The sequence below is a fragment of the Phocoena phocoena genome, chromosome 18, assembly GCF_963924675.1.
Source record: "Phocoena phocoena chromosome 18, mPhoPho1.1, whole genome shotgun sequence".
In the NCBI taxonomy this organism is placed as follows: Eukaryota; Metazoa; Chordata; class Mammalia; order Artiodactyla; family Phocoenidae; genus Phocoena; species Phocoena phocoena.
Genome location: NC_089236.1, coordinates 326,665 through 353,905, shown reverse-complemented (window position 1 = coordinate 353,905; position 27,241 = coordinate 326,665). Strand labels below are relative to the sequence as shown.

Below are 27,241 nucleotides of genomic sequence, written 5' to 3'. Positions count from 1 at the left end.
CCTTTTTGACCAGGTGTATAATATGCTTTGGCCATATCATTAAAACTCTTTGTATACTTTAAAAATGGTTGCAGAGCATTATATGAATGTAACATAATTTTATTTAGTAATTTCTTTAATGTTGGATACAAATTATTTTTCACTATTAGAAATAACACTTCAATGCATATTTTTGTGCAGAGTGATTTGTATGATTTTATAAGTTCGTTCTTTTTTTTTGCGGTATGTGGGCCTCTTGCTGCTGTGGCCTCTCCCGTTGCGGAGCACAGGCTCCGGACGCGCAGGCTCAGCGGCCATGGCTCACGGGCCCAGCCGCTCTGCGGCATGTGGGATCTTCCCGGACCGGGGCACGAACCCGTGTTCCCTGCATCGGCAGGCGGACTCTCAACCACTGCGCCACCAGGGAAGCCCATAAGTTCGTTCTTTAACTAGATTTTTAGAAGTGGGTCTAAGGGTAGATAATGTGTATTTTAGCCTTGTGTTACGAATCAGGGTTATTTTCCAGAAGGGTAGTTGAAGGACGAAAGCATTGGCTATTTTCTTAAGCAGCAAATTTGATACTGAAAAAGATCTTAATTTGTATTTGATCGGTGGGGGGTAAACTTTGATTTTGGTGTTCATTAGAGCTCTAAGTCTCTTGCAAATACTTATTCATGTTCTTAAGCTATTTGTGTATATTGGTTTAAAAATTTATTTGATTTTTTTTTAATACATAACGGTCATTTGTCATCAGATTGATACTCTTGAGGTAGAATGATTTGATTCTTAAATTTAGGCTGTTCCATCTGGAAAGTTAGACTATAATATTTTTTTTCTTTGTTTTTAGAAGCATTGTTTCTAATGCATTTTAATAGTACAGGTGTTTACCGTATTTTTGGCTCCTAGTGTAATAGCTAGCTAGTGTTTTGCTGTTGAAAGCTTTTTGTGAAGTTCAGTATTTGTGGCTTATCTTATAGGTGACAATGCTCGATCTCAAGTTTTGAGAGAGAAAGTTATTGAATTGGAAACAGAAATAGAAAAATTTAAAGCTGAGAACACATCTTTAGCTAAACTTCGCATTGAACGAGAAAGTGCCTTGGAAAAACTCAGGTAAGTTTGCATCTGTAAGTGGGGGAAAATGTATAGTGATTCAGCTTTATTTCTAAGATTATATCTGAACTATTTGAAACAATTCTTATTAATCCAACAATAAAAGTGAGAGAAGGAAGTGAAATAAATACCACATAAGAATTTTTAAATAAAATGACCCACTGTGGTCAAAGATGTCTTAAAGGAGAATTGTCGTCATGATGAGGTCATAAATTGAAATTTGAAAAGCAGTGTGGAGCTCTGAATTCAAGGGCCACCTTGGCCAGTGTATTAGTTTCCTAGGGCTGCTCTAACAAAATATACACAAACTGGATGGCTTGAAACAACAGAAATTTATTTTCTCATGGTTCTGGGGGCTAGAAGCCTGCAGTCAAGGTGTCAGCAGAGCCATGCTTTCTCTTGTATCTTCTTTCGGTTTCTGGTGATCCTTAGCCTTCCTTGGCTCACAGCTGGACATGTGGGTTGTTTCTATGTTTGGGTTATTGTGAATAATGCTGAGGAACCACCATACTGTTCTGCACAGTGGCTACACCAGTTTACATCATGTTAGTTGATTTGTGTGTGTTGAACCAACTTTGCATCCTGGGGATGAATCCCACTTGGTCATGGTATTTAATGCTTTTACTGTGCTGTTGAATTTGGTTTGCTAGTATTTTTTTGAGGATTTATACACTATTCATCAGGGACATTAGCCTATAGTTTTCCTTTCTTGTATCTTTGTCTGCCATTGGTATCAGAGTGATAACTAACCTCACAGAATGAGTTTGGAAGTATTCCTTCTTTTCTTGGAAGAGTTTAAAAAAGAATGGTATTAATTTTTTCTTTGACTGTTTCGTGGAATTTACCTGTGAAGCCATCTGGTCCTGGACTTGTGTTTTTTGGGAGGTTTTTGATTACTGATTCAGTCTCCTTATTTGTTATTGGTCAGTTCAGACTTTCTGTTTCTTCTGGATTCAATTTTGGTAAGTTGTATGTTTCTAGGAATTTAACCATTCTAAGTTATCCAGTAGTTTCGAATATAATTATTCATATATGGTCCTTTTTATTTCTGAGGCATCTGTTATAATGCCTTGCCTTTCATTTGTGACTTTATTTATTTGAGTCTTCTCTCTTTTTTTCTTAGTCTAGCTAAAGATTTGTTGATTTTTTTCCTCCTGAGACTCCCATAATGCGTATATAGTTCGTTCATACAGTAGTGTCCCATAAATCCTGCAGGCTTTCTTCACTCCTTTTCATTCTTTTCCCTTTTTTCCCCCTCTGACTGAATAACTTTGAATCACCAGTCTTCACAGTCACAGATTCTCTCTTCTGCTTGAGTCTGCTGTTGAAGTTTTCTGTTGCATTTATCACTTCATTCCTTGTATTCTTCAGCTCTAGAATTTCTTTTTGGTTCTTTTTTTATGATTTCTAGCTCTTTGTTGAACTTCTTGTTTCCCTGGTTTAATTGAGTTGTTTATCTGTGTTTTCTTGTAGCTTGCTGAGCTTCCTTAAAACAATTATTTTGTACTCTGTGTCAGGTCATTTGTAGATCTCAGTTTCTTTGGGATTGGTTACTGGAGCTTTATTAGTTTCCTTTGGTGGTGTCACGTTTGCCTGATTCTTGGTGATCTATGTGGACTTCTGTTGATGTCTTTGCATTTGAAAGAACAAACACCTGTTTCTGTCTTTACAGACTGTTTTTGGCAGGTAAAGACCTTCTTCTGCTGGATCCCTGGACTGGTGGGTCTACTTCCAGGATCACAGTCAAGTGGGGTTGTAGCTGGGTCCACAGTTGGTAGGCCTGTTACCAGGGTTGCAGTCAGCTGTGGTTCCTGCTGGATCCCCAGTAGGACAGGACTACTTCTTGGACCACAGTCAGGCAGGGCTGGAGCTAGGTCATGGGGCTGCCTCCTGGTCCACTGTTGAGTCTGTAGACAGGAGGTGTGTTTCCAGGCATGAGGATGGGTGGGGCTCCTGCCAGGTTTCTGAGCAGCTTCCTACCAGGTCCCTGGGTGGGCAGGACTGCCTCCGTACCACATAGAACAGGGCTGGAGCTAGGTCACAGGGCTGTGTCAGGATCTGTAGGCAGGACCAAGGTCTGTGGGTCTCTTTCCAGGGGCATGAATGGGCATGGCTCCTCCTGGGTCCTTTGGCAATGGGGCTGTTTTCAGTGCATCAGGACCACATTTGGTAAGCCTGGCACTGGGGCATGGGCCTGCCTTCTCTAAGTGGCTGTCCTTGATCTTAGGCTTCACCAGCGTTTCTCATTTCCTGCCTGAATCCTAGAGCTCCCACAAACGCACTTCTGTCTGTGGATGGCGTTTGTGTGGAAGGATGTGAGCCAGGGGCCTCTCGTTCCACAGTCTTGCTGTCGTCGCTCTCCCTGTGCTCTTCACACAGCGTACAGAAGGAGTCCGGGTCCTGACAGTCCCTCTGACCCGCGTGCTCCTAAGCTAAATACCAGGGTCTTCACCGTGGTCCACGGACCCTAATTAGTCACCCCGCCTCCCGCGCCCCCCACCCTTTTTTCCTGACGTTTTCTCCTACTGTTCTGTCTCTTTAGCCACACTGGCCTCCTGCCTGTTCTTTGAACACATTAGGCATGTTCCTATCTCAGGGCTTTTGCATGTGGTGTTCCCTCTGCCTGAACTGTTTGGTCCAGATACCTCCATGGCTGTTCTCTCATGTCCCTCAGGTTTTACCTCAAATACTGCCTCAGCAAGATGACTCCGTCCATAATTTCAGGCTCCTAACCTCCATATTTCCTAAGCTCATGCCTTGGTTTATTCTTCTTAACATTTCCAGTGTTCCATCTGTTTTACTTGTTAATCTTACTTATTGTCATCTGTCGCTCCCACTAGAATGTAAGAAGCTTTATAGGAGTAAGGATGTTCATTTTTCTCACTGTGGTTTCTCCAGTACGTAGTGTAGTACTTGAATCATAGTAGGTATGCAGTGAATGCTTGTTGAGTAGTGCTTTACTGAGTTGACTGTTATTTCACTACTGTGGGCTGAAGATGGATTCACCAAAACTAGCAGCTCCTCAATTCCAGGTTGTCACTGGTGTTCCATTTTGGTACCACATGTGGATTACTGTACTGAGGTGGTCTCCTTAGATTATAACGTGGTTTGGTTGTTTTAGGAAAGAAATTGCTGACTTTGAACAACAGAAAGCAAAAGAATTGGCTCGAATAGAGGAGTTTAAAAAGGAGGAAATGAGGAAATTACAAAAGGAACGCAAAGTTTTTGAAAAGTATTCTACAGTTGCGAGAACTTTTCCGGATAAAAAAGAACGTGAAGAAATACAAGTATGTCAGTTCCTTACATTATACTCATATCAGTTAGTAAAGATGAAAGTCTGGTAAGAATCTTAGAATTATTTGATGTGTCAAAGAGAAATTGGGTATCAGTTTATTAATCATCCATTGACTCAGCAAATAATCTGAGACATCAGGAACATCTTCTGTAGTCTTGACTTTCTTTTTTTTTTTTTTTTCTCAATTTTTTTTGGCCATGCCATGTGGCATGTAGGATCTTAGTTCCCCGACCAGGGATTGGACCCGTGCCCCCTGCATTGGAAGCACGGAGTCTTAACCACTGGACCGCCAGGGAAGTCCTGTAGTCTCGACTTTTAAAGAGTAAAATACATCAGTTCTTTTCTTACTGAAGGCTTCCCCAGAAGATGCTCCGATAATGACATGGATGTATTAACAAGCCAGGAGCTGGAGATTCACCAGTGGAATGTGTTAATTTGTTTGACCCACCACACATGGTTCTGTTCATTTATAATAATTTAAGGCTTGTATACTAACTAGGTGTTTAACTCTAAAACTTGTAAACTGATAAGCCAAATCATCAGTCCTATTCATTTCAAAGTTAGAAATGGACATGATCAGAGGAAAGTAGTAGTTAAAAAGAACTAATGCATTTCTAGCTAAAACTATAAACCTTCTAGGAAAAAATGTAGGTGAATATATTTGCAACAGTGGCATCTGCAGAGGTTGCCAAGAGAAGACACAAAGAACTAAGTATAAAAGAAAAAGTGGATATATTGAATTTCATGAAAAGTAAAACTTCAATTTACCAAAATAAAAATTTTAAATGGCTTTCTATTATTTATAGCATAAAATACAAACTCATCTTCCACTTTCATATTTTACATACTAGTTTTTTTGAGTCCCGGCCTTTGCTTCCTTCCTTTCATATATAGTGCACCATCCTTGATTAGTCTTAGTACACACCTGTAGCTTCAGTTACCACATGCAGTGTCTATTAGGGTCTTTAATTCTATTTATTTCTGTAGGCGGAAACGTGCCATTATGTTTTTGTTCATGCTTGGTTTATTATATCTAATATGTTAGACTAACAATCTATTAAAGTTTTTATTTCAAAAGGTAATATATTCCTATTCAAAAGGTACAAAAAGATGTGCTGTGAAACCTCTCCGTCTCACCCTTGCCCTGGCACCTGATTTACATCTCTTTTGAGGTATCCGGTGTTACCAATCTTTTGTATCTTTTCAGAGAAATTCTAAGCAAATACATGTGTATATTCCCAATTAAAAAAAACCAGAAAGCAAATTAATGGTAGTATACTAAAATCATTTCACGTCTTAACGTAAAGAGCATTCTCCTTTATTTCACCATTGAAAATAAATGCATTGTAAAAGCTGCATTATATGGAAGTGCCATAATTTACCTAACCAAGCATTTATGTTATTTCTGCTCTTTTTCTGTATGTAAGAAGTGCTCTCCTGAATAACCCTGTACATACCTCCCCTCTTGCAATCATTCTGCATAGTCATTTAACATGTGGTTATTGAGTACAGCCTGTATAGCAGGCATGTACTAGGAATGAAGTAGTGAACAAAATAAATTCATCCTTACCTGTTTGGAGCTTATGTACACAAGCATATCTGTGGGATAAAGTCCTGCAAATGAAATTTCTAGGCTAAAGGGTATGTACATAGTAGATATTGCCAGATTATCCCTCCATAAATATCACGACAAATTTTTTTTTTCTTTTTGGCTGCATTGGGTCTTCGTTGCTGCACGCGGGCTTTCTCTAGTTGTGGCGAGTGGGGGCTACTCTTCGTTGCGGTGCGCGGGCTTCTCATTGTGGTGGCTTCTCTTGCTGCAGAGCACGGGCTCTAGGCGCGTGAGCTTCAGTAGTTGCAGCACGTGGGCTCAGTAGTTGTGGCTCACGGGCTTAGTTGCTCCATGGCATGTGGGATCTTCCCGGACCGGGGCTCGACCTGTGTCCCCTGCATTGGTAGACGGATTCTTAACCACTGCGCCACCTGGGAAGTCCCTGTCATGCCAATTTAAAATTCTACTAGCAATTTTAAGAGTGTTTTTTGCTCTTTGCCTGAAAGGTAAAAGATTAAAATTCGTGTTAAATTTAATTGAATTTCTTTTCTCTTTCCCTCTCTCCCACACTCCCTAACCCTCTCCGTTGGGTCTTAGTTGTGACATGCAGCATCTTTTGTTGCGGCTCACAGCATCTACATTGTGGTGCGCTGGCTTCTCTCTAGTTGTGGCGTGTGGGCTCTAGAGTGTGTGGTCTTAGTTGCCCCACAACATGTGGGATCTTAGTTCCCCGACCAGGGATAGAACCCACATCCCCTGCATTGGAAGGCATATTCTTTTTTTTTTTTAATTTTAAAAATTAAAAAAAAATTATTTATTTTATTTATTTATTTTTGGCTGCATTGGGTCTTCTTTGCTGCATGTGGGCTTTCTCTAGTTGTGGCGAGCGGGGGCTACTCTTCATTGCGGTGTGCAGGCTTCTTATTGCGGTGGCTTCTCTTGTTGCAGAGCATGGGCTCTAGGCATGCGGGTTTCAGTAGTTATGACATGTGGGCTCAGTAGTTGTGGTGCACAGGTTTAGTTGCTCCGCGGCATGTGGGATCTCCCTGGACCAAGGCTTGAACCTGTGTCCCCTGCATTGGCAGGCAGATTCTTAACCACTGTAACACCAGGGAAGCCCTGGAAGGCAGATTTTTTTTTTTGAATTTTAATTTTTGAATTTTATTTATTTTTTTATACAACAGGTTCTTATTAGTCATCAGTGTTATACACATCAGTGTATACATGTCAATCCCAATCGCCCAATTCAGCACACCACCATCCCCACCCCACCCCATGGCTTTCCCCTCTTGGTGTCCATACATTTGTTCTCTACATCTGTGTCTCAACTTCTGCCCTGCAAACCGGTTGATCTGTACCATTTTTCCAGGTGCCACATACATGTGTTAACATACAATATTTGTTTTTCTCTTTCTGACTTATTTTACTCTGTATGACAGTCTCTAGATCCATCCACGTCTCAACAAATGACTCAATTTCGTTCCTTTTTATGGCTGAGTAATATTCCATTGTATATATGTACCACAAATTCTTTATCCATTCGTCTGTTGATGGGCATTTAGGTTGCTTCCATGACCTGGCTATTGTAAATAGTGCTGCAGTGAACATTGGGGTGCATGTGTCTTTTTTTTTTTTTTTTTTTTTTTTTTTTGCGGTACGCAGGCTTCTCACTGTTGTGGCCTCTCCCATTGCGGAGCACAGGCTCCAGACGGGCAGGCTCAGCGGCCATGGCTCACAGGCCTAGCCGCTCCGCGGCATGCGGGATCCTCCCAGACCGGGGCACGAACCCATGTCCCCTGCATCGGCAGGCGGACTCTCAACCACTGCGCCACCAGGGAAGCCCGCATGTGTCTTTTTGAATTGTGGTTTTCTCTGGGTATATGCCCGGTAGTGGGATTGCTGGATCATATGGTAATTCTATTTTTAGTTTTTTAAGGAACCTCCATACTGTTCTCCATAGTGGCTGTATCAGTTTACATTCCCACCAGCAGTGCAAGAGGGTTCCCTTTTCTCCACACCCTCTCCAGCATTTGTTTGTAGATTTTCTGATGATGCCCATTCTAACTGGTGAGAGGTGATACCTCATTGAAGTTTTGATTTGCATTTCTCTAATAATTAGTGATGTTGAGCAGCTTTTCATGTGCCTCTTGGCCATCTGTATGTCTTTTTTGGAGAAATGTCTATTTAGGTCTTCTGCCCATTTTTGGATTGGGTTGTTTGTTTCTTTAATATTGAGCTTCATGAGCTGTTTATGTATTTTGGAGATTAATCCTTTGTCCGTTGATTCGTCTGCAAATATTTTCTCCCATTCTAAGGGTTGTCTTTTCGTCTTGTCTATGGTTTCCTTTGCTGTGTAAAAGCTTTGAAGTTTCATTAGGTCCCATTTGTTTACTTTTGTTTTTATTTCCATTACTCTAGGAGGTGGATCAAAAAAGATCTTGCTGTGATTTATGTCAAAGAGTGTTCTTCCTATGTTTTCCTCTAAGAGTTTTATAGTGTCCAGTCTTACATTTAGGTCATGAATCCATTTTGAGTTTACTTTTGTGTATGGTGTTAGGGAGTGTTCTAATTTCATTCTTTTACACGTAGCTGTCCAGTTTTCCCAGCACCACTTATTGAAGAGACTGTCTTTTCTCCATTGTATATCCTTGCCTTCTTTGTCATAGATTAGTTGACCATAGGTGCGTGGGTTTATCTCTGGGCTTTCTATCTTGTTGCATTGATCTATGTTTCTGTTTTTGTGCCAGTACCATATTGTCTTGATTACTGTAGCTTTGTAGTATAGTCTGAAGTCAGGGAGTCTGATTCCTCCAGCTCTGTTTCTTCCCCTCAAGACAGCTTTGGCTATTCGGGGTCTTTTGTGTCTCCATACAAATTTAAAAATTTTTTGTTCTAGTTCCGTAAGAAATGCCATTGGTAATTTGATAGGGATTGCGTTGAATCTGTAGATTGCTTTGGGTAGTATAGTCATTTTCACAGTATTGATTCTTCCAATCCAAGAACATGGTATATCTCTCCATCTGTTGGTATCATCTTTAATTTCTTTCATCAGTGTCTTAGAGTTTTCTGCATACAGGTCTTTTGTCTCCCTAGGTAGGTTTATTCGTAGGTATTTTATTCTTTTTGTTGCAGTGGTAAATGGGAGTGTTTCCTTAATTTCTCTTTCAGATTTTTCATCATTAGTGTATAGGAATGGAAGACATTTCTGTGCATTAATTTTGTATCCTGCAACTTTGCCAAATTCATTGATTAGCTCTAGTAGTTTTCTGGTGGCATCTTCAGGGTTCTCTATGTTATCTGCAAACAGTGACAGTTATACTTCTTCTTTTTCAATTTGTGTTCCTTTTATTTCTTTTTCTTCTCTGATTGCTGAGGCTAGGACTTCCAAAACTATGTTGAATAATAGCCGTGAGAGTGGACATCCTTGTCTTGTTCCTGATCTTAGAGGAAATGCTTTCAGTTTTTCACCATTGAGAATGATGTTTGGTGTCGGTTTGTCCTATATTGCCTTTATTATGTTGAGGTAGGTTCCCTCTGTGCCAACTTTCTGGAGAGTTTTTATCATAAATGGGTGTTGAATTTTGTCAAAAGCTTTTTCTGCATCTATTGAGATGATCATATGGTTTTTATTCTTCAATTTGTTAATGTGGTGTATCACATTGATTGATTTGCGTATATTGAAGAATCCTTGCATCCCTGGGATAAATCCCACTTGATCATGGTGTATGATCCTTTTAATGTGTTGTTGGATTCTGTTTTCTAGTATTTTGTTGAGGATTTTTGCATCTATATTCATTAGTGATACAGGTCTGTAATTTTCTTTTTTTGTGGTATCTTTGTCTGGTTTCGGTATCAGCGTGATGGTGGCCTCATAGAATGAGTCTGGGAGTGTTCCTTCCTCTGCAAGTTTTTGGAAGAGTTTGAGAAGGATGGGTGTTAGCTCTTCTTCCTTCAGTTAGTCATGGATTCCTGTTTCTGTTTTCTTCACCAGATAACCCCATCCATCTCTCTCTGTTTCACTTGCTGTCTTAGCTTAGACCTTTATCGCCGTGCCCAGTGTAACGCGCTGGCTGCCAAGTGGTGTCTGCCTCCTCTGTCTCCTCAGTTCTGGATGGCATGAGGTGAGACTCTAGCCTGAACCCCACTCCTTTTCCTGCGAAACCCAGTGTCATTGACATTCCTTTTTCTGCTGTCTGTGATAGGCTGGCAATTCTGTTTTGTTGATGTGTCTTGTCTCTTCTCTTGCATTGTTTCAGTTCTAGTAATGCTTTTCCCCCCTCCCTCCCCCCCCGAGAGGCTTTGAAGCAGCAGATAGCAGATTTACAGGAAGATTTGAAAAGAAAGGAAGGAAAATGGTCCAGTACACATGGCCGTCTTAGAAGCCAGATAGAAATGTTGGTCAAAGAGAACACAGACCTCCGGGAGGAAATGAAAGTGATGGAAAGATTCCGACTAGATGCCTGGAAGAAAGCCGAAGCCACCGAGAGCAGCTCCAGGATGGGTCAGTGCGCGACGGCCTCGAGAAGAGACGGGTCCAGGGTAGGTTTTGTCACGTTGGGGAGATGCTAAATATTTGAGCAGTCAGATTCGTAGAAACGAAGTAGCAGGGTGGGTGCCAGGGCTGGGGGAGGGGAGAATGAGAAGCTGTTGTTTAGTGAGGGCAGTTTCAGTTTTGCAAGGTGAAGAGTTCTGGAGGTGGTGATGGCTGAGCAGTGGTGTGAATGTACTTAACGCCAGTACCGTGTACATCTTGACATGGTTAAGATGGTGATTTTGTGTTATGTGTATTTTACCACAATTAAATACTTCTTTTGTGCATCGCTATACAGATAGTTTTCAAATTCATTTTTATAATTCTTATAAAGGAATTATAACACAATAGGTGGGTAATCTCAGTTAAAACAGGGTAAGTAAAATTTTTGCAGAGTTTTTTTTTTTTTTTTTTTTGCATATGATCCTTTTAAATCAAGTATTTGTTTTTTTATTCGTCTGTATTCACAACTGTGATGTGCCGGTCATGGCTTTGAGGCACTAGAGACCAAGCAATGAATAAAACAGACAAACTTCCTTGTCCTCTTGGAGCTCGGATTCCAGCCGTGGGAGAAAGATGAGTGAAGCATACGGTGTGGGACATAGTGGCGAGAACTCAGGAGGGAAAGCAAGGAGGCGGGATCACCGCTGGGCGGAGGGTGTTGCAGTTTATACAGGATGGCTGGGGAGGCCCTCCTGAGAAAGCGACGTTGGAATAGTGGCCTGAAGAGGGCGCAGCGAGCTGGGCTGAGACATGGGCCAGGAGCCCCGAGGCTGGGAGGACCAGGGTCCGTGAGGGGCAGAGCAGCTGATGGGACCAGAGACGGGCTCGAGGGTGGTGGTGCCGCTTTCGTTAGGCCTTAGTAACTACCTGTGAGTGTCGCCTTTTCCCTCTGAGTCAGACGGGGAGCCCTGGCAGGGCTTGGATGGAAGGGGTGGCCTCCCCCTCTGTGTTGGTGAGCCCACCCTCCCTGCTGTAGACATGCGAGTGGCCTGAAGTGGGCGTTTGGGCGCCATCAGGCCACCAATTGGGGGGTTGCTGCAGGTGGATGGGGTTTATTGATGAACTGGGGATGGGGTGTGACAGCAGGAGAGGGGGCGGGAACGGCTTCCAAGTTGAGTGTGGTTTTTTTGGCCCTTTACCGTGAGTCCCCGCAAGAAGAGAGCACGCTTTTCCTGCGGGTGTGGGTGTTGGTTAGGAGCTCAGGTTAGATCAGGTGAGCTCGAAATGCCTACTAGACATCAGGTGGACATCAGGCAGGGCTGTGCGTGTCCAGAGAAGCTCAGGTTGGAGCGAGAAGTTTGGGGCCCTTGGAACGTGTGGGAGAGATCGCTCAGGCTGAAGGCGTGGACGGGGAAGGGTCCCGGGTCCTGGCCAGGTTGTGAGAAGATGGCAGGGAGGAGAATGAACCCGAGTCTTAAGTAAAGGAGGCCAGTGTGGTGTCCTGAGGGCCAAGTAAAGCAGCAGAGAGGCCCGTGCCCCAGAGGCCGCTGCCGAGTAAGCGGGGGACTGAAGATGGGTCCTCGCATATGCCGGGTAAAAGCCTGACCGGCTAAGAGAGCGAGAGGTTTCAGGCAGAGTATAAAGCGTTGTGGAGAAGTTTTGCAGTAACAGTAAGGAAATGGGGCAGTAACTGTAGGGGAAGTAGTTTTTGTTTTGTTTTTTTTTTAAGATGGGAAAATCAACACGTGCTTATGTATTGGTAGGATTGATTCAGTAGGAAAATACGGATGCAGGAGAGAGTGGGCGGGTTGCCGAAGCTGCGAGCACAAAGGAGAGGAGACCGGGTTTGGGGGGAGTGGAGGCGCCCGCCCGGCCGGGAGCTCGACGTCCATGTCTGGTGACGGGGCCTCAGCCGTGGACCTGGGGCTGGACGTGTGGGGTCCGTTGGTGGGATGTTCCCCTCTAACCCTCTAGCTTCCCTTGGGGAATGGAGGCTCGGGCATCTGCTGAGACTGAGGATGGAGGCCACTCTGGGAGGCTGGAGGGGCGGATCGGGGTCCACAAGAGTGGAGAGCAGAGGGCGAAGTGTGGTCTGACTCCTGGGCTGCGCTAGGGGCCCACGTAGGTTAGAGATTATATGTTTCAAGTGGGAATTGTTTGTGTTATTTTTCCTTATTCAGCTTTTCGGGTGTAGGGTGGTGGAGAGTAATATTGATATTTTAGCAGAGGTATGGTCATCCAGGTGAATCCTACAGAGTGAGAGGGGCTGGAAGTTGACAGTATGTAAATACAACAGGGGTGCCTGCAGTGCACCATGAGTTCAGGCTGCTCAAGGAGGGCATAGGTTTTGGGGGACACAGAAAACGTGGATCAGTGAATTTTGGGACCCTGTGGGCTGTAAGCATCGTTGGAGTGAGGGTCTCAAAGAGGGATGAGCTGGAAGGACAGGACACGGTAGTTAGAAGATGGAATTCTGCCCCCCATTTTATTATGAAAGCTGCCCCAAATAGAGCAAGTTGAAAGAATAGTGTGATGAACACCTGAATGCTCACCTAGATCCAACCATTGTTCCCATTTTGCCATATTGCTGTATAGGTATTTTGCTGAACCATTTGAAGGTAATTGCAGAAATTGTGGCAGCTCACCCCTAAATACTTCGGCACTTTATTAAATGGCACTGGCTTTTTGGATAATTTTTAATTATGTCCCACATTCTGCATTCGAATGCTTTGAAATTGATACTTCTGTAGTTCTTAATAATCGCAGATACTGATAATGACTAGTTCTAGACTTTGTCCATTGGAGCGCATGGCCACGGTGGGAGAGAACAGGTGTAGAGATGGCAGCTAAGGTATTGGGGTGGCTTCTTCTGGCACGCGGGGTCCACGGACATGAGACTTGCTGGGGCAGGGGTGGCTAGGGAGGAGAGAAGGAGGTCTGGTTGGAGGTGGTGGTGGGGAGCAAGGAGGATATCTACCTTGACCTCTAAATCTGGGGGCTGCGGAAGGGGCAGTGGTGAGCAGTCTTCTGCTGTCTGACCATGAGTTCATGTCCTCTCCTCTGGCCGCTCTGGTAACAGTCACAAAAACCTGTTTTGTTTTACATGGTCTGTTATGCCTTCACTTGAGGATTGCGTGTATTTCCAGAGGCGGCGTGTGCGTGTGTGTGTAGTTCATTCCTTGTAGCAGCTTGTTCACTCTGGCCTGTAGCAATAAACGAAAACAGCGTAAATGAACACACTTACAACATTCCCATTGCAAGCTGAGTTCTGTTAGTTTCATTCCTTGTACTAATGTGTAAACTAATACTAATTTTATATTCAAAATTTTCTCATACTATAGAAGTCATCAGTTCGATTTCAGAAGAGTCAAGTTTCTTCAGGAACCCAGGTAGAAAAGTACAAAAAAACCTATTTGCCAACACAAGGTAAGATAGTTGCATGATTTTCTTAGAAAATATTTCAGGAATTTAAAGAGTGGAGAATTTACACCCAACTTAAGAAATAAAACATTTTAAATATAATTGAAGCCCCTGTGTATCCTACTCCCAGTTAATGTGCACCCTGACAGCCTTCCCTTTCTTACTTTTCATTCTTTTACTGCATTGTGTCCGTAAATCAATATAGTGTTGTTTCATAGTTCATCCCTCTGCAGTTTGCTGCTTTCTCAGTATTTTAAGACGTAGCCTCATTAATACATATAAACTCTAGCTGTACAGATTCCATGTGTATTTGCCACAGTATATTTTCTTGTTGTTGGGCATTCAGGTTTTCCCCCAGTTTGTCACAGAATGAAAAGGGCCGCAGAACAAGTCTCGGTCATGTGAGTTTCTCTCTGACACGTGTCAGGAGTAGGATATTGGGTCATATCAGGTTTGTGCCACTTCAGGAGGCTTTCCCTTTGCAAAGTGGTTACCAGTTTCTGTTTTTACTGTCAGCAGAACATGCTCTTTGTGCTTGCCGACACTTGATCTGCTCAGACTTTACAATTTTGGCTAGTCAGGTGGGTGTGAAATGGTAGGTCAGTGTAATATGCATTTCCCAGGTTACTGATGAGGTGATGTGAGCATCTTTTCATATTTAGTGGACATTTGGGTCTCCTCTTTTGTGAATTGCCTGTTCATTTCTTTTGTCCATTTAAAACTCTGTGTGTGTGTTTGTGTATGTGTTTGTGTTTGTGTATTGAAGTTAGTTATTCTGCAACTAATCCTTTGTCATTTGTAAGCACTGCCAGTATCTTCTGCCGATCTGTATGTAGCTTTTTGGTTTGTGGGTTTTTTTTTTTTTTTGGTGGTACGCGGGCCTCTCACTGTTTTGGGCTCTCCCGTTGCGGAGCACAGGCTCCAGCCGCGCAGGCTCAGCGGCCATGGCTCATGGGCCCAGCTGCTCCGCAGCATGTGGGATCTTCCCGGACCGGGGCACGAACCCGTGTCCCCTGCATCAGCAGGTGGACTCTCAACCACTGCGCTACCAGGGAAGCCTGGTTTGTGGGTTTTTTAAAAAAATAAAATTATGTATTTTTGGCTCTGTTGGGTCTTCGTTGCTGTGCGCGGGCTTTCTCTAGTTGCGGTGAGCGGAGGCTACTCTTCGTTGCGGTGCGTGGGCTTCTCATTGCGGTGGCTTCTCTTGTTGCGGAGCACGGGCTCTAGGCGTGCGGGCTTCAGTAGTTGTGGTGCATGGGCTTCAGTAGTTGTGGCACACGGGCTTAGTTGCTCCGTGGCATGTGGGATCTTCCCAGACCAGGGCTCAAACCTGTATCCCGTGCATTGGCAGGTGGATTCTTAATCACTGTGCCACCAGGGAAGTCCCTGGTTTGTGTTTTTTATATACATGTTTTTCCTTTTAATATTGAAGTTAATCAATTTTTTTAAAATATGGTTTTTGCTTTTTGTGACTGAGATATCCTTCTCAATCGTCAGGTCACAAATATGCTATTTTCTCCCATGAACTTTTGTTTTCACAACTGGGTCTTTAAGATCTACCTGGCATTTTTAGAAATTATTTCTGTGAATTAAATTTATAAAAGTGGATATAACATATGCAGTTTGGCAGTTATAAAGGAAATACTTGGGTAACCACTGCCTAGATAAAGAAATAGATTAGCAGCATCCCAGAACTGACCCCTCCATGATTATATTACATTGCTTTTCCCTTTCATAGGTACAGCCCTAGAAAAATGTTTTACTTGTTTTTCAGCTTTCTGAATAGAGTTGTACTGTATGTATTGCATTGTCTTCTTTCACTACCTAGTTTTTTTTTTAATGCATCTTTATTGCAGTATAATTGCTTCACAATGCTGTTAGTTTCTGTTGTACAACAAAGTGATTCAGCCATATGTATACACATGTCCCCATATCCCCTCCCTCTTGAGCCTCCCTCCCACCCTCCCTATCCCACCTCTCTAGGTCATCGCAAAGCACCGAGCTGATCTCCCTGTGCTATGCTGCTGCTTCCCAACAGCCAACTATTTTACATTTGGTAGTGTATATATGTCGATGCTACTCTCACTTCGCCCCAGCTTCACCCTCCCACCCCATGTCCTCAAGTCCATTCTCTATGTCTACCTCTTTATTCCTGCCCTACAACTAGGTTCATCGGTACCTTTTTTTTTTTTTTAAGATTCCCTATCTATGCATTAGCATACAGTATTTGTTTTTCTCCTTCTGATTTAATTCACTCTGTATGACAGTCTCTGGGTCCATCCACCTCACTACAAATAACTCAATTATGTTTCTTTTTATGGCTGAGTAATATTCCTTTGTATATATGTGCCACATCTTCTTTATCCATTCATCTGTCGATGGACACTTAGGTTGCTTCCATGTCCTGGCTATTGTAAATAGAGCTGCAATGAACATTGTGGTACATGACTCTTTTGGAATTACGGTTTTCTCAGGGTATATGCCCAGTAGTGGGATTGCTGGGTTGTATGGTAGTTCTATTTTTAGTTTTTTAAGGAACCTCCATATTGTTCTCCATAGTGGCTGTATCAATTTACATTCCCACCAACAGTGCAAGAGGGTTCCCTTTTCTCCACACCCTCTCCAGCATTTATTGTTTGTAGATTTTTTTCATGGTGGCCATTCTGACTGGTGTGAGGTGATACCTCATGGTAGTTTTGATTTGCATTTCTCTAATGATTAATGATGTTGAGCATTCTTTCATGTGTTTGTTGGCAATCTGTATATGTTCTTTGGAGAAATGTCTATTTAGGTCTTCTGCCCGTTTTTGGATTGGGTTGTTTTTTTTAATATTGAGCTGCATGAGCTGCTTGTAAATTTTGGAGATTAATCCTTTCTCAGTTGCTTCATTTGCAAATATTTTCTCCCATTCTGAGGGTTGTCTTTTCGTCTTGTTTATGGTTTCCTTTGCTGTGCAAAAGCTTTTAAGTTTCATTAGGTCCCATTTGTATATTTTTATTTCCGTTTCTTTAGGAGGTGGGTCAAAAAGGATCTTGCTGTGATTTATGTCATAGAGTGTTCTGCCTATGTTTTCCTCTAAGAGTTTTACAGTGTCTGGCCTTACATTTAGGTCTTCAATCCATTTTGAGTTTATTTTTGTGTATGGTGTTAGGGAGTGTTCTAATTTCATTCCACTTATTGAAGAGGCTGTCTTTTCTCCATTGTATATTCTTGCCTCCTTGATCAACGATAAGGTGACCATATGTGTGTGGGTTTATCTCTGGGCTTTCTATCCTGTTCCATTGATGTGTATTTCTGTTTTTGTGCCAATACCCTAACTGTCTTGATTACTGTAGCTTTGTGGTATGGTCTGAAGTCTGGGAGCCTGATTTCCTCCATCTCTGTTTTTCTTTCTCAAGATCACTTTGGCTATTCGGGGTCTTTTGTGTCCATACAAATTGTAAAATTTTTTGTTCTAATTCTGTGAAGAATGCCATTGGTAGTTTGATAAGGATTGCATAGAATCTGTAGATTGCTTTGGGTAGTATGGTCATTTTCACAATATTGATTCTTCCAATCCAAGAACATGGTATATTTCTCCATCTGTTTATGTCATCTTTGATTTCTTTCATCAGTATTTTATAGTTTTCTGAGTACAGGTCTTTTTCTCCTTAGGTAGGTTTATTCCTAGGTATTTTATTCTTTTTGTTGCGATGGTAAATGGGATTGTTTCCTTAATTTCTCTGATTTTTCGTTGTTAGTGTATAGGAATGCAAAAGATTTCTATGCATTAATTTTGTATCCTGCAACCTTACCAAATTCATTGATTAGTTGTAGTAGTTTTTTGGTGGCATCTTTAGGATTTTCTATGTATAGTATCATGTCCTCCGCAAACAGTGACAGTTTTACGTCTTCTTTTCCAATTTATATTCCTTTTATTTCTTTTTCTTCTCTGATTGCCATGGCTAGGACTTCCAGAACTATGTTGAATAATAGTGGTGAGAGTGGACATCCTTGTCTTGTTCCTGATCTTAGTGGAAATGCTTTCAGTGATTCACCTTTGAGCATGATGTTGGCTGTGGGTTTGTCATATATGGCCTTTATTATGTTGAGGTAGGTTCCCTCTATGCTCATTTTCTGGAGCGTTTTTATCATAAATGGGTGTTGAATTTTTGTCAGACGCTTTTTCTGCATCTATTGAGATGATCATATGGTTTTTATTCCTTAATTTGTGTATATGGTGTATCACATTGATTGATTTGCATATGCTGAAGAATCCTTGCATCCCTGGGATAAATCCCACTTGATCGTGGTGTATGATCCTTCTAATGTGTTGTTGCATTCTATTTGCCAGTTTTTGTTCAGGAGTTTTGCGTCTATATTCATCAGTGATATTGGTCTGTAATTTCCTTTTTTTTTTGACATCTTTTTCTGGTTTTGGTATCAGGGTGATGGTGGCTTTGCAGATCGAATTTGGGAGTGTTCTTCCCTCTGCAGTTTTTTGGAAGAGTTTGAGAAGGATGGGTGTTAGGTCTTCTGTAAATGTTTGATGGAATTCGCCTGTGAAGCCATCTGGTCCTGGGCTTTTATTGGTTGGAAGATTTTAAATTACAGTTTCAGTTTCATTGCTTGTGATAGGTCTGTATATATTTTCTAATTCTTCCTGGTTCGGTCTTGGAAAATTGTATCTTTCCAAGAATTTGTCCATTTCTTCGTGGTTGTCCATTTTATTGGCATATAGCTGTTTGTGGTAGTCTCTTATAATCCTTTGTACTTCTGCAGTGTCAGTTGTGATTTCTCCTTTTTCATTTCTAATTTTATTGATTTGCATCCTCTCCCTTTTTGACTTGATGAGTCTGGCTAAGGGAGAGGAAAGAGGAATGATTTAGCCACCATGATGCTGACTTCACCTTTAAAAGTTCCCAGATTTCTTTCTTTAATGTAGTTGAATTTCACCTTTTTCCTTTATGGGTGGTGCTTCTTGCCTTAAGTCTTTACCTATCCTGAGGTCATAAACATATACTCCTAAAGTATCTAGCTGTTCCAGCATTAGTTATTAATTTCGACATGTCAAGGTGCTCACGGTGGTGGACACCCATCCCCCGTTCCTCCCAGTGAGAATGTGCTCAGAGGCTTGTTCATGACGTTCACAAACGGCTGAGAATTAAGCTTGATGAGCTTGGATACTGGTTCTCACTTGACTTTTATTGACAACCTTGGCAAGTTATTTAGCCTCTCAGCTTTGATTTCCTCACCTATAAAATGAGGCTATTAGTCTTTTCTGCGAGGCTGGTTGTAAGATTTAGAGATGATGTAACACGGAGCTCAGACTGCACTGTGGTTCTTTGTGCCTGTGAGGTGGAGGAAGGTGTTCATTTAGCCAAATCTGTATGCACTCCTTGATCCCTTTTTTCTTGTGTCCTAACCCCCCACTCCCATCGATCCCTAAACTAATCCTGATGTTGATACTTTCTGAATTAAGTAGGTTGAACCATATGACATTGCTAGCACTCGGCTGTTTGGGACCCACGGGTCAGTGATTTGACACAGTACAAACACTGCCATCTCCACAGTCGCCCACCAGCCTCCTGACTGGACTCTGCCTCTGTTCTTCTTCTAGTCTATTCTCCCTGGAGCATCCGGCATCCATTTTAGTGTTTAACACTTAAGTCAGATCCTGGCACTTGAGCTTGAAACCCTTCAAATTTGGGAGTGTTTATAATACCCATTGGCATATAAGAAGAAAATATTAGAACTTCAGTGTATTTTTAATATCACTTTGTTGGTGGTGGTGTCTGTGTGTATGCACATACATGCTTATTTTATAATGTATGAACGTGTACAGTACATGATTTGTGTGTTGGTCATGATCGAAAAAGTTTAGACCACAGCCATTAGGTCTAGATTATAATTAAATACCCAGTTTTTTTTTTTTTTTCCAAGCCAAATTCTATGTGTATTCCTGGATGCTTCTATTATCTGTACCCCATTCCTACCCTCTAACTAAAGTCCTGGTGATTGTCTCCAAAATACCTTTGGGTCCATCTATTAGGTTAGTTGAGCACCTTTCTCCAGATTGTACACTTTCAAAAAACAGATACCTTGCGTTTCTTGGTCATCAGACTTAAGTATTTGAGTAAGTATTTGAATTTATACAGTGAAGAACTCCTAGGAATTAATAAAGAAAAGTACTAAGACTTCCTTAAATAATGGGGAAAGGACGGCAGTTCACAAAAGAAGAGTGAACTAAGGAGATGTTTGACCATAGTATTGAGTAAACTTAAAACTTTCAATTAAATAATAGAACTAACTCTGGTAATTATATTCTAACAGGCAACCCATCTCGAAGATCCAAGTCTGTGTCTCGTGATTTAGGCAATTCGGATAAAGGACAAGTAAATCTCTTTATGTTTTTATATATTAAACATATTATTCAGGCTCAAAGTTGACTGGTTAACTGGCTTAAGTTTCTAAACCATTTATAAAGGAAGCTTTTTACTTACCATTGTAAATGTTTTCTATACAACACCAAATACTAGTCATACTAGAATCCTGTAATAGTGGAATCTGGCTTTTGGACTAAGTGTAAGTTTTAGCTGCTTGAGATTTTTATTACACGTAATGTAGGACAGATCAAGAGCCTCTTGTCCTTACAGATAGCCTTACCCAGGGAGCCACCTGAACCACTGAACTCTCCAGATCCTGAATGTAAAGATGACGATGAAAAAGAAGAAAAAGAAGAAATTCAGGGAGAAATCAGCCATCCTGATGGAAAGGTTAAACTTTTTTCTTTAAACCAATGAATACTATAAAAAATGAACATGGGTTAAAATAGAGTTGAGGGGCTTCCCTGGTGGCGCAGTGGTTGAGAGTCCGCCTGCCGATGCAGGGGACACGAGTTCGTGCTCCGGTACGGGAGGATCCCACATGCCGCGGAGCGGCTGGGCCCGTGAGCCATGGCCGCTGAGGCTGCGCGTCCAGAGCCTGTGCTCTGCAACGGGAGAGGACACAACAGTGAGGCCCGCGTACCGCAAAAAAAAAATAAAAGTTAAAAAAAAAAAAAAAAGTTGAAACACTTAGATTCTGAAATAATTGATCTTCAAGACTTGATGGGGCTGAGGACCTTGGCACATGACTCGGTTTGAACCTTGGGACCCTATGAAAGTACTAAATGGACAGCATGCATTTAGTTGCCATTTCTAATTTAGAGATGATGCAACAAAAGGAGGAATACAATCCAGTTGCTTAAACTTCTTGTTCTTTCTCCAGACATAGCTAAGAAGCCTTGGTAATCCTTGGTACTTTTCAAAACCTCAGTTCTCGGTCCTACTCTTCCTGCAGGCTTCCTTAAATATTTCCTGGATCAGCTGCTCTCCACCCCCAGCCTGACAATTTTATTCTTGTGCTTAGGAAAGGTTTTGAGTGGGAAAACGGCCTGGCTGGGTGTTCCAGCTAAAAAGTGAAAATGACAAGAGGAGGAACATAAACAGGGTTACTGAGGTGGTGATGAGGGAATTTTTCCTCGGGTTTATAGAACATGTACTTTTCCAAGTACTCTAATCTGATCCACTTTAATAGAAATCAGAAGGCCAGAGTTCACTGCAAATCTTGAGGAATGAGTGAAGGACAAGACCAACAGTCAGAAGTAAGTTGTTAGGCTCTTCCTGTACAAACTCTACTTCAGGATAACAAATTGTTGACGAGGGAAGGTTTTCTGTTTTAGGAGAAGAATCGCAGCTAATGAATGGAAGAGGAATGAGAAAATTAGAGAATCCCGTTTACAATTTCGGATGACACGAGGGTCTAGGTAGCCATCAGTGGCTCCTAAAACCTTAGACGAAAGGTTGACGGATCTCGTGATGCCACCCACTCAGTGCTGAGGTCAGGAGGCAGCGCGTACTTACTGGATTTCTGGACGTGCTGCCGTACAAGGCCCACCGCTGCACCTAAAAAGTACTCTTGGCAGAGTAATTCAGCTGGAATTTAATCAAGCCTCGAGAGCTAACTACTGGGTTTTTTAAGGAAAAAGTGATATGGGAACATGTTTAATGACACCATAATGGAAAAGCAATCAGCCGAATCCAGAGTGTGGGAAATGTTACATATTCAGTGACCCAGTTCCTTCAACAGTTGTCATTAAAAAAGGGGGAAAGGAAGGGACCATTAGAAGTTGAGGGAGAGACACATGAAGTGTGTGTGGATCTTGTTTTGATCCTGATTCAAGTAAACTGTAAAAGGCCTTCTTTGTGTGCATTTATGGAAAACGTGGTTATATGATGAAGGAATTAATTACAGCTTATTAGGGATGAAGACGGTTTGGTTATGTTAAAAATACTTCCATTACAGATACCTGTTGAAATGTTTACAGAAGTGATGTCTGCAGTTTGCTTGAAAAAAAAGTTTGTTTTGCGGGAACAGGTGACCTAAGAACAGTGATGTGTAGATAGGTGAAGCTGATTATTATGAACTTACTAACTTTTCCCTCCCTCTGAGAAATGTTTTAATTTTTATTATGAAAAATTTCAAAGTAGGCTATTAAAAGTATTAGGGATATTTTTGTCGTGGTCTCAGGAAGTTTTACATATTGATAGTCCTGGTTTTTCTTTTTTTTGTAGATAGAAAAGGTTTATAAGAATGGGTGCCATGTTATATTGTTTCCAAATGGAACCCGAAAAGAAGCGAGTGCAGATGGAAAGACGGTCACTGTCACTTTCTTCAACGGTGATGTCAAGCAGGTCATGCCGGATGGGAGAGTGGTAGGTCTCCACGGGCGTGTTTTGTCCGTAGCGTAAACACCTCTGAAGAGGAGGCAGTGCTGACTCTGTGTCTTTGCAGATCTACTACTACGCAGCCACACACACCACCCACACCACGTACCCAGAAGGACTGGAAGTCTTACATTTCTCAAGCGGACAGATAGGTGAAAACCTGCTATGCCCTCTCAGTTATTACATTCTTCCTTTCCTTTAAAAATAAAATATTTATGGTAACCCCTTTTTCTACAGAAAAACATTTCCCAGATGGAAGAAAAGAAATCACGTTTCCTGATCAGACTATCAAAAACTTGTTTGCTGATGGACAAGAAGAAAGCATTTTCCCAGATGGTACAATTGTCAGAGGGCAACGGTACGTTACCTGTTTTGTTTCTAGATTTTCTAGTTTTCAACTTTTATTACCAGTTGAATTTTAAAAATCTTAAAACATTTGTGTAAGTCAACATTTCACTGAGTTCAGAATTTGAGAGCAGGTGAGACATGTTTTCAGCATTCTGGAGTTTAGGATGAGTTTGAGATAAATGCATTGTAACGTCTAGTTAGTCTTTAGCCTACAGACCTCTAAAGGGTGTCTGAACAGCACTTCACGAAAGGCAAATGGCAAGTATTTGTTTAGAAATCAATCTGGTGAAATTTGAAAACAGTGAGAGAGACAGAAGGAAGGAAAGCTGCCCTGTCAATTTTTAACAATAACCAGACTATTGTATTTTGATTATCTGGGTCTCCCTGTCCCAGCGTAAGCACTTTACTCTCTGGCCACCCTAAGCCAGTTCCTTAAAATCAACAATTATCTTTCTTTATCCTTCTGAGTGTTAAATGTCTTGAAGTTAGAGTCAGCTTCTTCAATCCACAGTGAAGAGCATCTTATAAGCACCATTTTAATTGAAACCTTGGTGGAGTTTTGTCAAATCGAGAGTCCTGTTTTTAGTTTCACCCTCCTCTCCTGGAGTGTAACAGTTTAAGTACCCATTAACTTGAATTCTATGATATAAACGTGGCGATAATGTAGGAACTTCTCATGGTCATGATTGTGTTTTTCCCTTAATGTGGTCTGAAACTTTATCTGGTGCTCAACTAAAGATTTTCCTCCAACTTTATTTATTCTGTGTACAGTATACTTTGATTTTGGAAACTTTTCAAAAAAATTGACTCGATTGAAATTTTCTGTAGTAGAAAGAAAATAATATGAAAAGGTCCCCATATCCGTCTACCCATCTTCAAGTATTAACTCATGGCAAGTCTTTTTTCATCTACACTAAAGCACACCCCATGTATCAATTCATTCAGGATTGTCATGTTTTAATTGAGGTGTTACTGACATAACATTAGTTTCAGGTGTACAACAAAGATTTGGTATTTGTATATATTGCAAGATGATCACAGAAGTCTAGTTAACTTGCATCATTACACATTTTTCTTGTGATGAAAACTTTTATTCTCTTAGCAGCTTTCAAATATGCAATTCATTCAGGATTACTTTGCCGTTTTTCACTTACAGCAGTGGTTCTCGAATCAGCTGGAGGGGACTGTTCAAGAGCAGGTTGCTGGGCCCCAGCCAGATAATTTGCGTTTCTAATGAGCCCTCGGGTGATGCTGACACCCTAGGGCCACACTTGATAGGGCACTGGCTCTCCGACACTTGTATGTGGCACAGAGCCACTGTGTTCATATAAAATTTGAGAAATAACCAAAACAGAAAAAACCATTCTGTGCTGAGGAGTCCCAATTATACCTATATAAGGACCAGGGATGTTCTAGGAGAAGGAATAACTGCCGGGGTTCTCCTGCTGTATACTCCATGTTTTTAAAGAAATTAAATTCTACTTTAAATTTACAGAGATGGCAACAAAATCATAGAGTTTAATAATGGCCAACGAGAACTACACACGGCCCAGTTCAAGAGACGGGAGTATCCAGATGGCACTGTTAAAACTGTATATGCAAACGGTCTTCAAGAAACCAAATATTCATCTGGTCGCGTAAGAGTTAAAGACAAGGATGGTAATGTTCTAATGGACACAAAGTTGTCATGATCCTTGTGTGTGGCTAATCATGAAATAACATTAACTAACTTCATTTTCTTCTTTAAAAAATGTACATTTTCTTGTGGATTCTGTGGTTTAATTTATATATACTGTGTGTATATATAAATGGAAAAGATTGTTTGGAATTTTTTCATACTGTTTGAAATGCACAGGGACAGCTTTCATTTTTAGTTCACCTACCTTGTCTTTCTACGGTTCTAACCAGTATAGACTTTTAACAAGTGGATGCTTTCATTGGTTGGAGATGGTTATGAGAGCCAAGAAGTACAAGAAGCACAGTATCACAGATTTTCCCACCACCTACCAGGCCTATTAAGGGCTCGCTTAGAAAGTTTACTGAAGGAGTAAGAGGATTTCTCCAGTCAGAATATTACTGTGCTCAATTAGTACTAAAATTAAAGCATTATCTACCACAGAGGTCACAGAATTGGAAGTTAAAACAGTGACTGAGTACTAATAAACAGTAAAACAGGCAGAAGAGTTCATTCTATGAGTGCAGATAAATCTCATAGATAAATCTCATAGGAGGAAAAAGCAGTTGTAACGAGGGTGACAGCTGAGAAAGGCGGGGCGTGAAAACTAACCAGCCAGTGTTAACTGATTGATAGACCACAGGTGCCTTGACCTTATTACCTGTAAGGCGGGGCTGACAGAAGCTAGATGTCCTTGAAGTGGGTTGGGGGGGGGGGGCGCGGCGGCGGCAAGTCACCTACAAGTACATTTACATAGTAAGTTTGGTCTAGTCACTTAGTGCAGTCTGACAGTAGTGGTGGCAGTAACTCAGTTTTTTAAAAAAAAGCCACATGTATTAATTCCAGGTGATTTAAAACTGAATAACAAAAAACTTTTCAAAGAAAATAATTATATATATTACCTCAGGAATAGAGAAAGAGTTTTAAATTTTATTTTTTTAATTATTATTATTTTTGGCTGTGCCGCACCTCTTGGGGGATCTCAGTTCCCAGACCAGGGACTGAACCCAGGCCACAGCAGTGAAAGTGCCAAATCCTAACCCCTAGACCATCAGGGAGCTCCCTAGAGAAAGATTTTTAAGTGAGACACAGCACAAACCTTAAAAGGTTGATGAGTCAAAAGTTTGTTTGTCCAAAGATAACACAAAAGAGAGTAAAGTCACAGCCTAGGAACAGAAACACGTATCTGACAAAGGATTAGTAACCAGAATATATGAAGAATCCCTATTAGTTAAAATAGGTAATTACAAACAAAGGGTATTAATAAGCAATAAACTAAAGCCAGTAAATGCGTATTTCAGCAATGAGGTACCTTTTTACGTTCGTGTCATAAACTGGCGAACAATGGTCTGGCCACACCACATGTTGGCAAGGAACTTGGACTACTGATGGTAGAATTAGCTGGTAAAATCACTTTTTTGGAAAGCAATTGCCTCATGACCTAGTACTAAATTCCACTAAAGTGTATTTACTAGAAAACCCCTCACAGGTGCATAAGGGGTTGTACAGTAGAGTATCTGTAATTGAGAAAAAACTGGTAACGACCTAAATATCTTTAACAACAGGATAAATTATATGCACAGATGGATGTGAAAGTGAATAAAATAGAGCTCTGCATACCAATATGCATTATATAGTGGAAATAAAATAGGGGAAAAAGGTAATTGTGTGATACTGCACACACTTAAAAATATACAGAGCTCTTGTTTATGGACGCGTGCATATACAATAAAAGTAGAAAGCGCTGTATAAGAATGATAAACACCAGATTCACAGTATTCACCTCCTCCGTAAGAAACAGAATGACTGGGGAAGGATAGAACAGGTGCCTACAACCATGCTGATGATGTCTTATTTCTTCAGCTGAATGTACATTAGTTATAAAATGAACTGAATATGTTTTTTCTAATGTGCCTGAAATATTTCATTTAAAAATTACAGTAAAATAAAGTAAGTAAATACTTGAAAGCAAATATTTATTAACTTTTTTGGAACAATTCCTAACAGTTCAGCATGTAAAGAACAGAAAAAAAAAAAAGCCCAGCACTATTGCAGAACAAGTCAAGAAAAATAAGCCTGAAACGGTCTACATATAACAGAGAACTTTCTTCTGGGCTGCTATAGATGCTCTGTACTGTAAACCTGAAAAACAAAAGGTGTGTTATTTTAAACCTTTGCTTAAGGTTCAAATACAGTTACTGAATCACGTTACATTTATGTGAATGGATAAAGAGTGAGCTGTTTACCGAAGGACTTTAATAACCTTGTTATCAGGGCACTGACTGTCCAGCAGTGCTGCACGTGTAGCACAGAGTTCTGTGCTTAAATTATTTATAGTGCCCGCTTTCTGCTGCTCTCCTCCTTGCCCCCATAACCACCTGGCACCATGCATGGTCAGGACAGCCGTCCCAAGCGTCTTTATAGCTATGGAACCTCTTTGTTGCTGGTACGCAATAGGTAAGAAGGGCCTATGAAGGAGAGATCTACAAGAGAGACTCTGGTCGAGCTTTGTTGTCATTCCTTTGACAAGTCAAGGAAAGGCCAAAGGTGCTTTTCAGGGCAATTTAGTATGAATCTCTGCTACATCAGTCACATGCCGTATGCTGACTATGAGGGTGAATAAGAAGTCGTGGTACTTACA

At 41.3% G+C, this 27,241-nt stretch overlaps 1 protein-coding gene across 1 annotated transcript in view; it reads left to right on the top strand.

Annotated features, from left to right (window-relative positions):
• Positions 1–24,616, top strand: part of CENPJ (centromere protein J) — a 46,154-nt gene extending 21,538 nt beyond the window's left edge. Inside the window, exons 7-17 of the mRNA XM_065896317.1 lie at positions 957–1,089; positions 4,211–4,376; positions 10,233–10,437; positions 13,338–13,357; positions 13,752–13,836; positions 20,143–20,204; positions 20,466–20,585; positions 22,425–22,565; positions 22,645–22,729; positions 22,815–22,935; positions 24,421–24,616. Coding sequence (XP_065752389.1) covers positions 957–1,089; positions 4,211–4,376; positions 10,233–10,437; positions 13,338–13,357; positions 13,752–13,836; positions 20,143–20,204; positions 20,466–20,585; positions 22,425–22,565; positions 22,645–22,729; positions 22,815–22,935; positions 24,421–24,616 — 1,334 coding nt within the window. The remainder of the gene's footprint in view (positions 1–956; positions 1,090–4,210; positions 4,377–10,232; positions 10,438–13,337; positions 13,358–13,751; positions 13,837–20,142; positions 20,205–20,465; positions 20,586–22,424; positions 22,566–22,644; positions 22,730–22,814; positions 22,936–24,420) is intronic.
• The last annotated feature ends 2,625 nt before the right edge of the window (positions 24,617–27,241 follow it).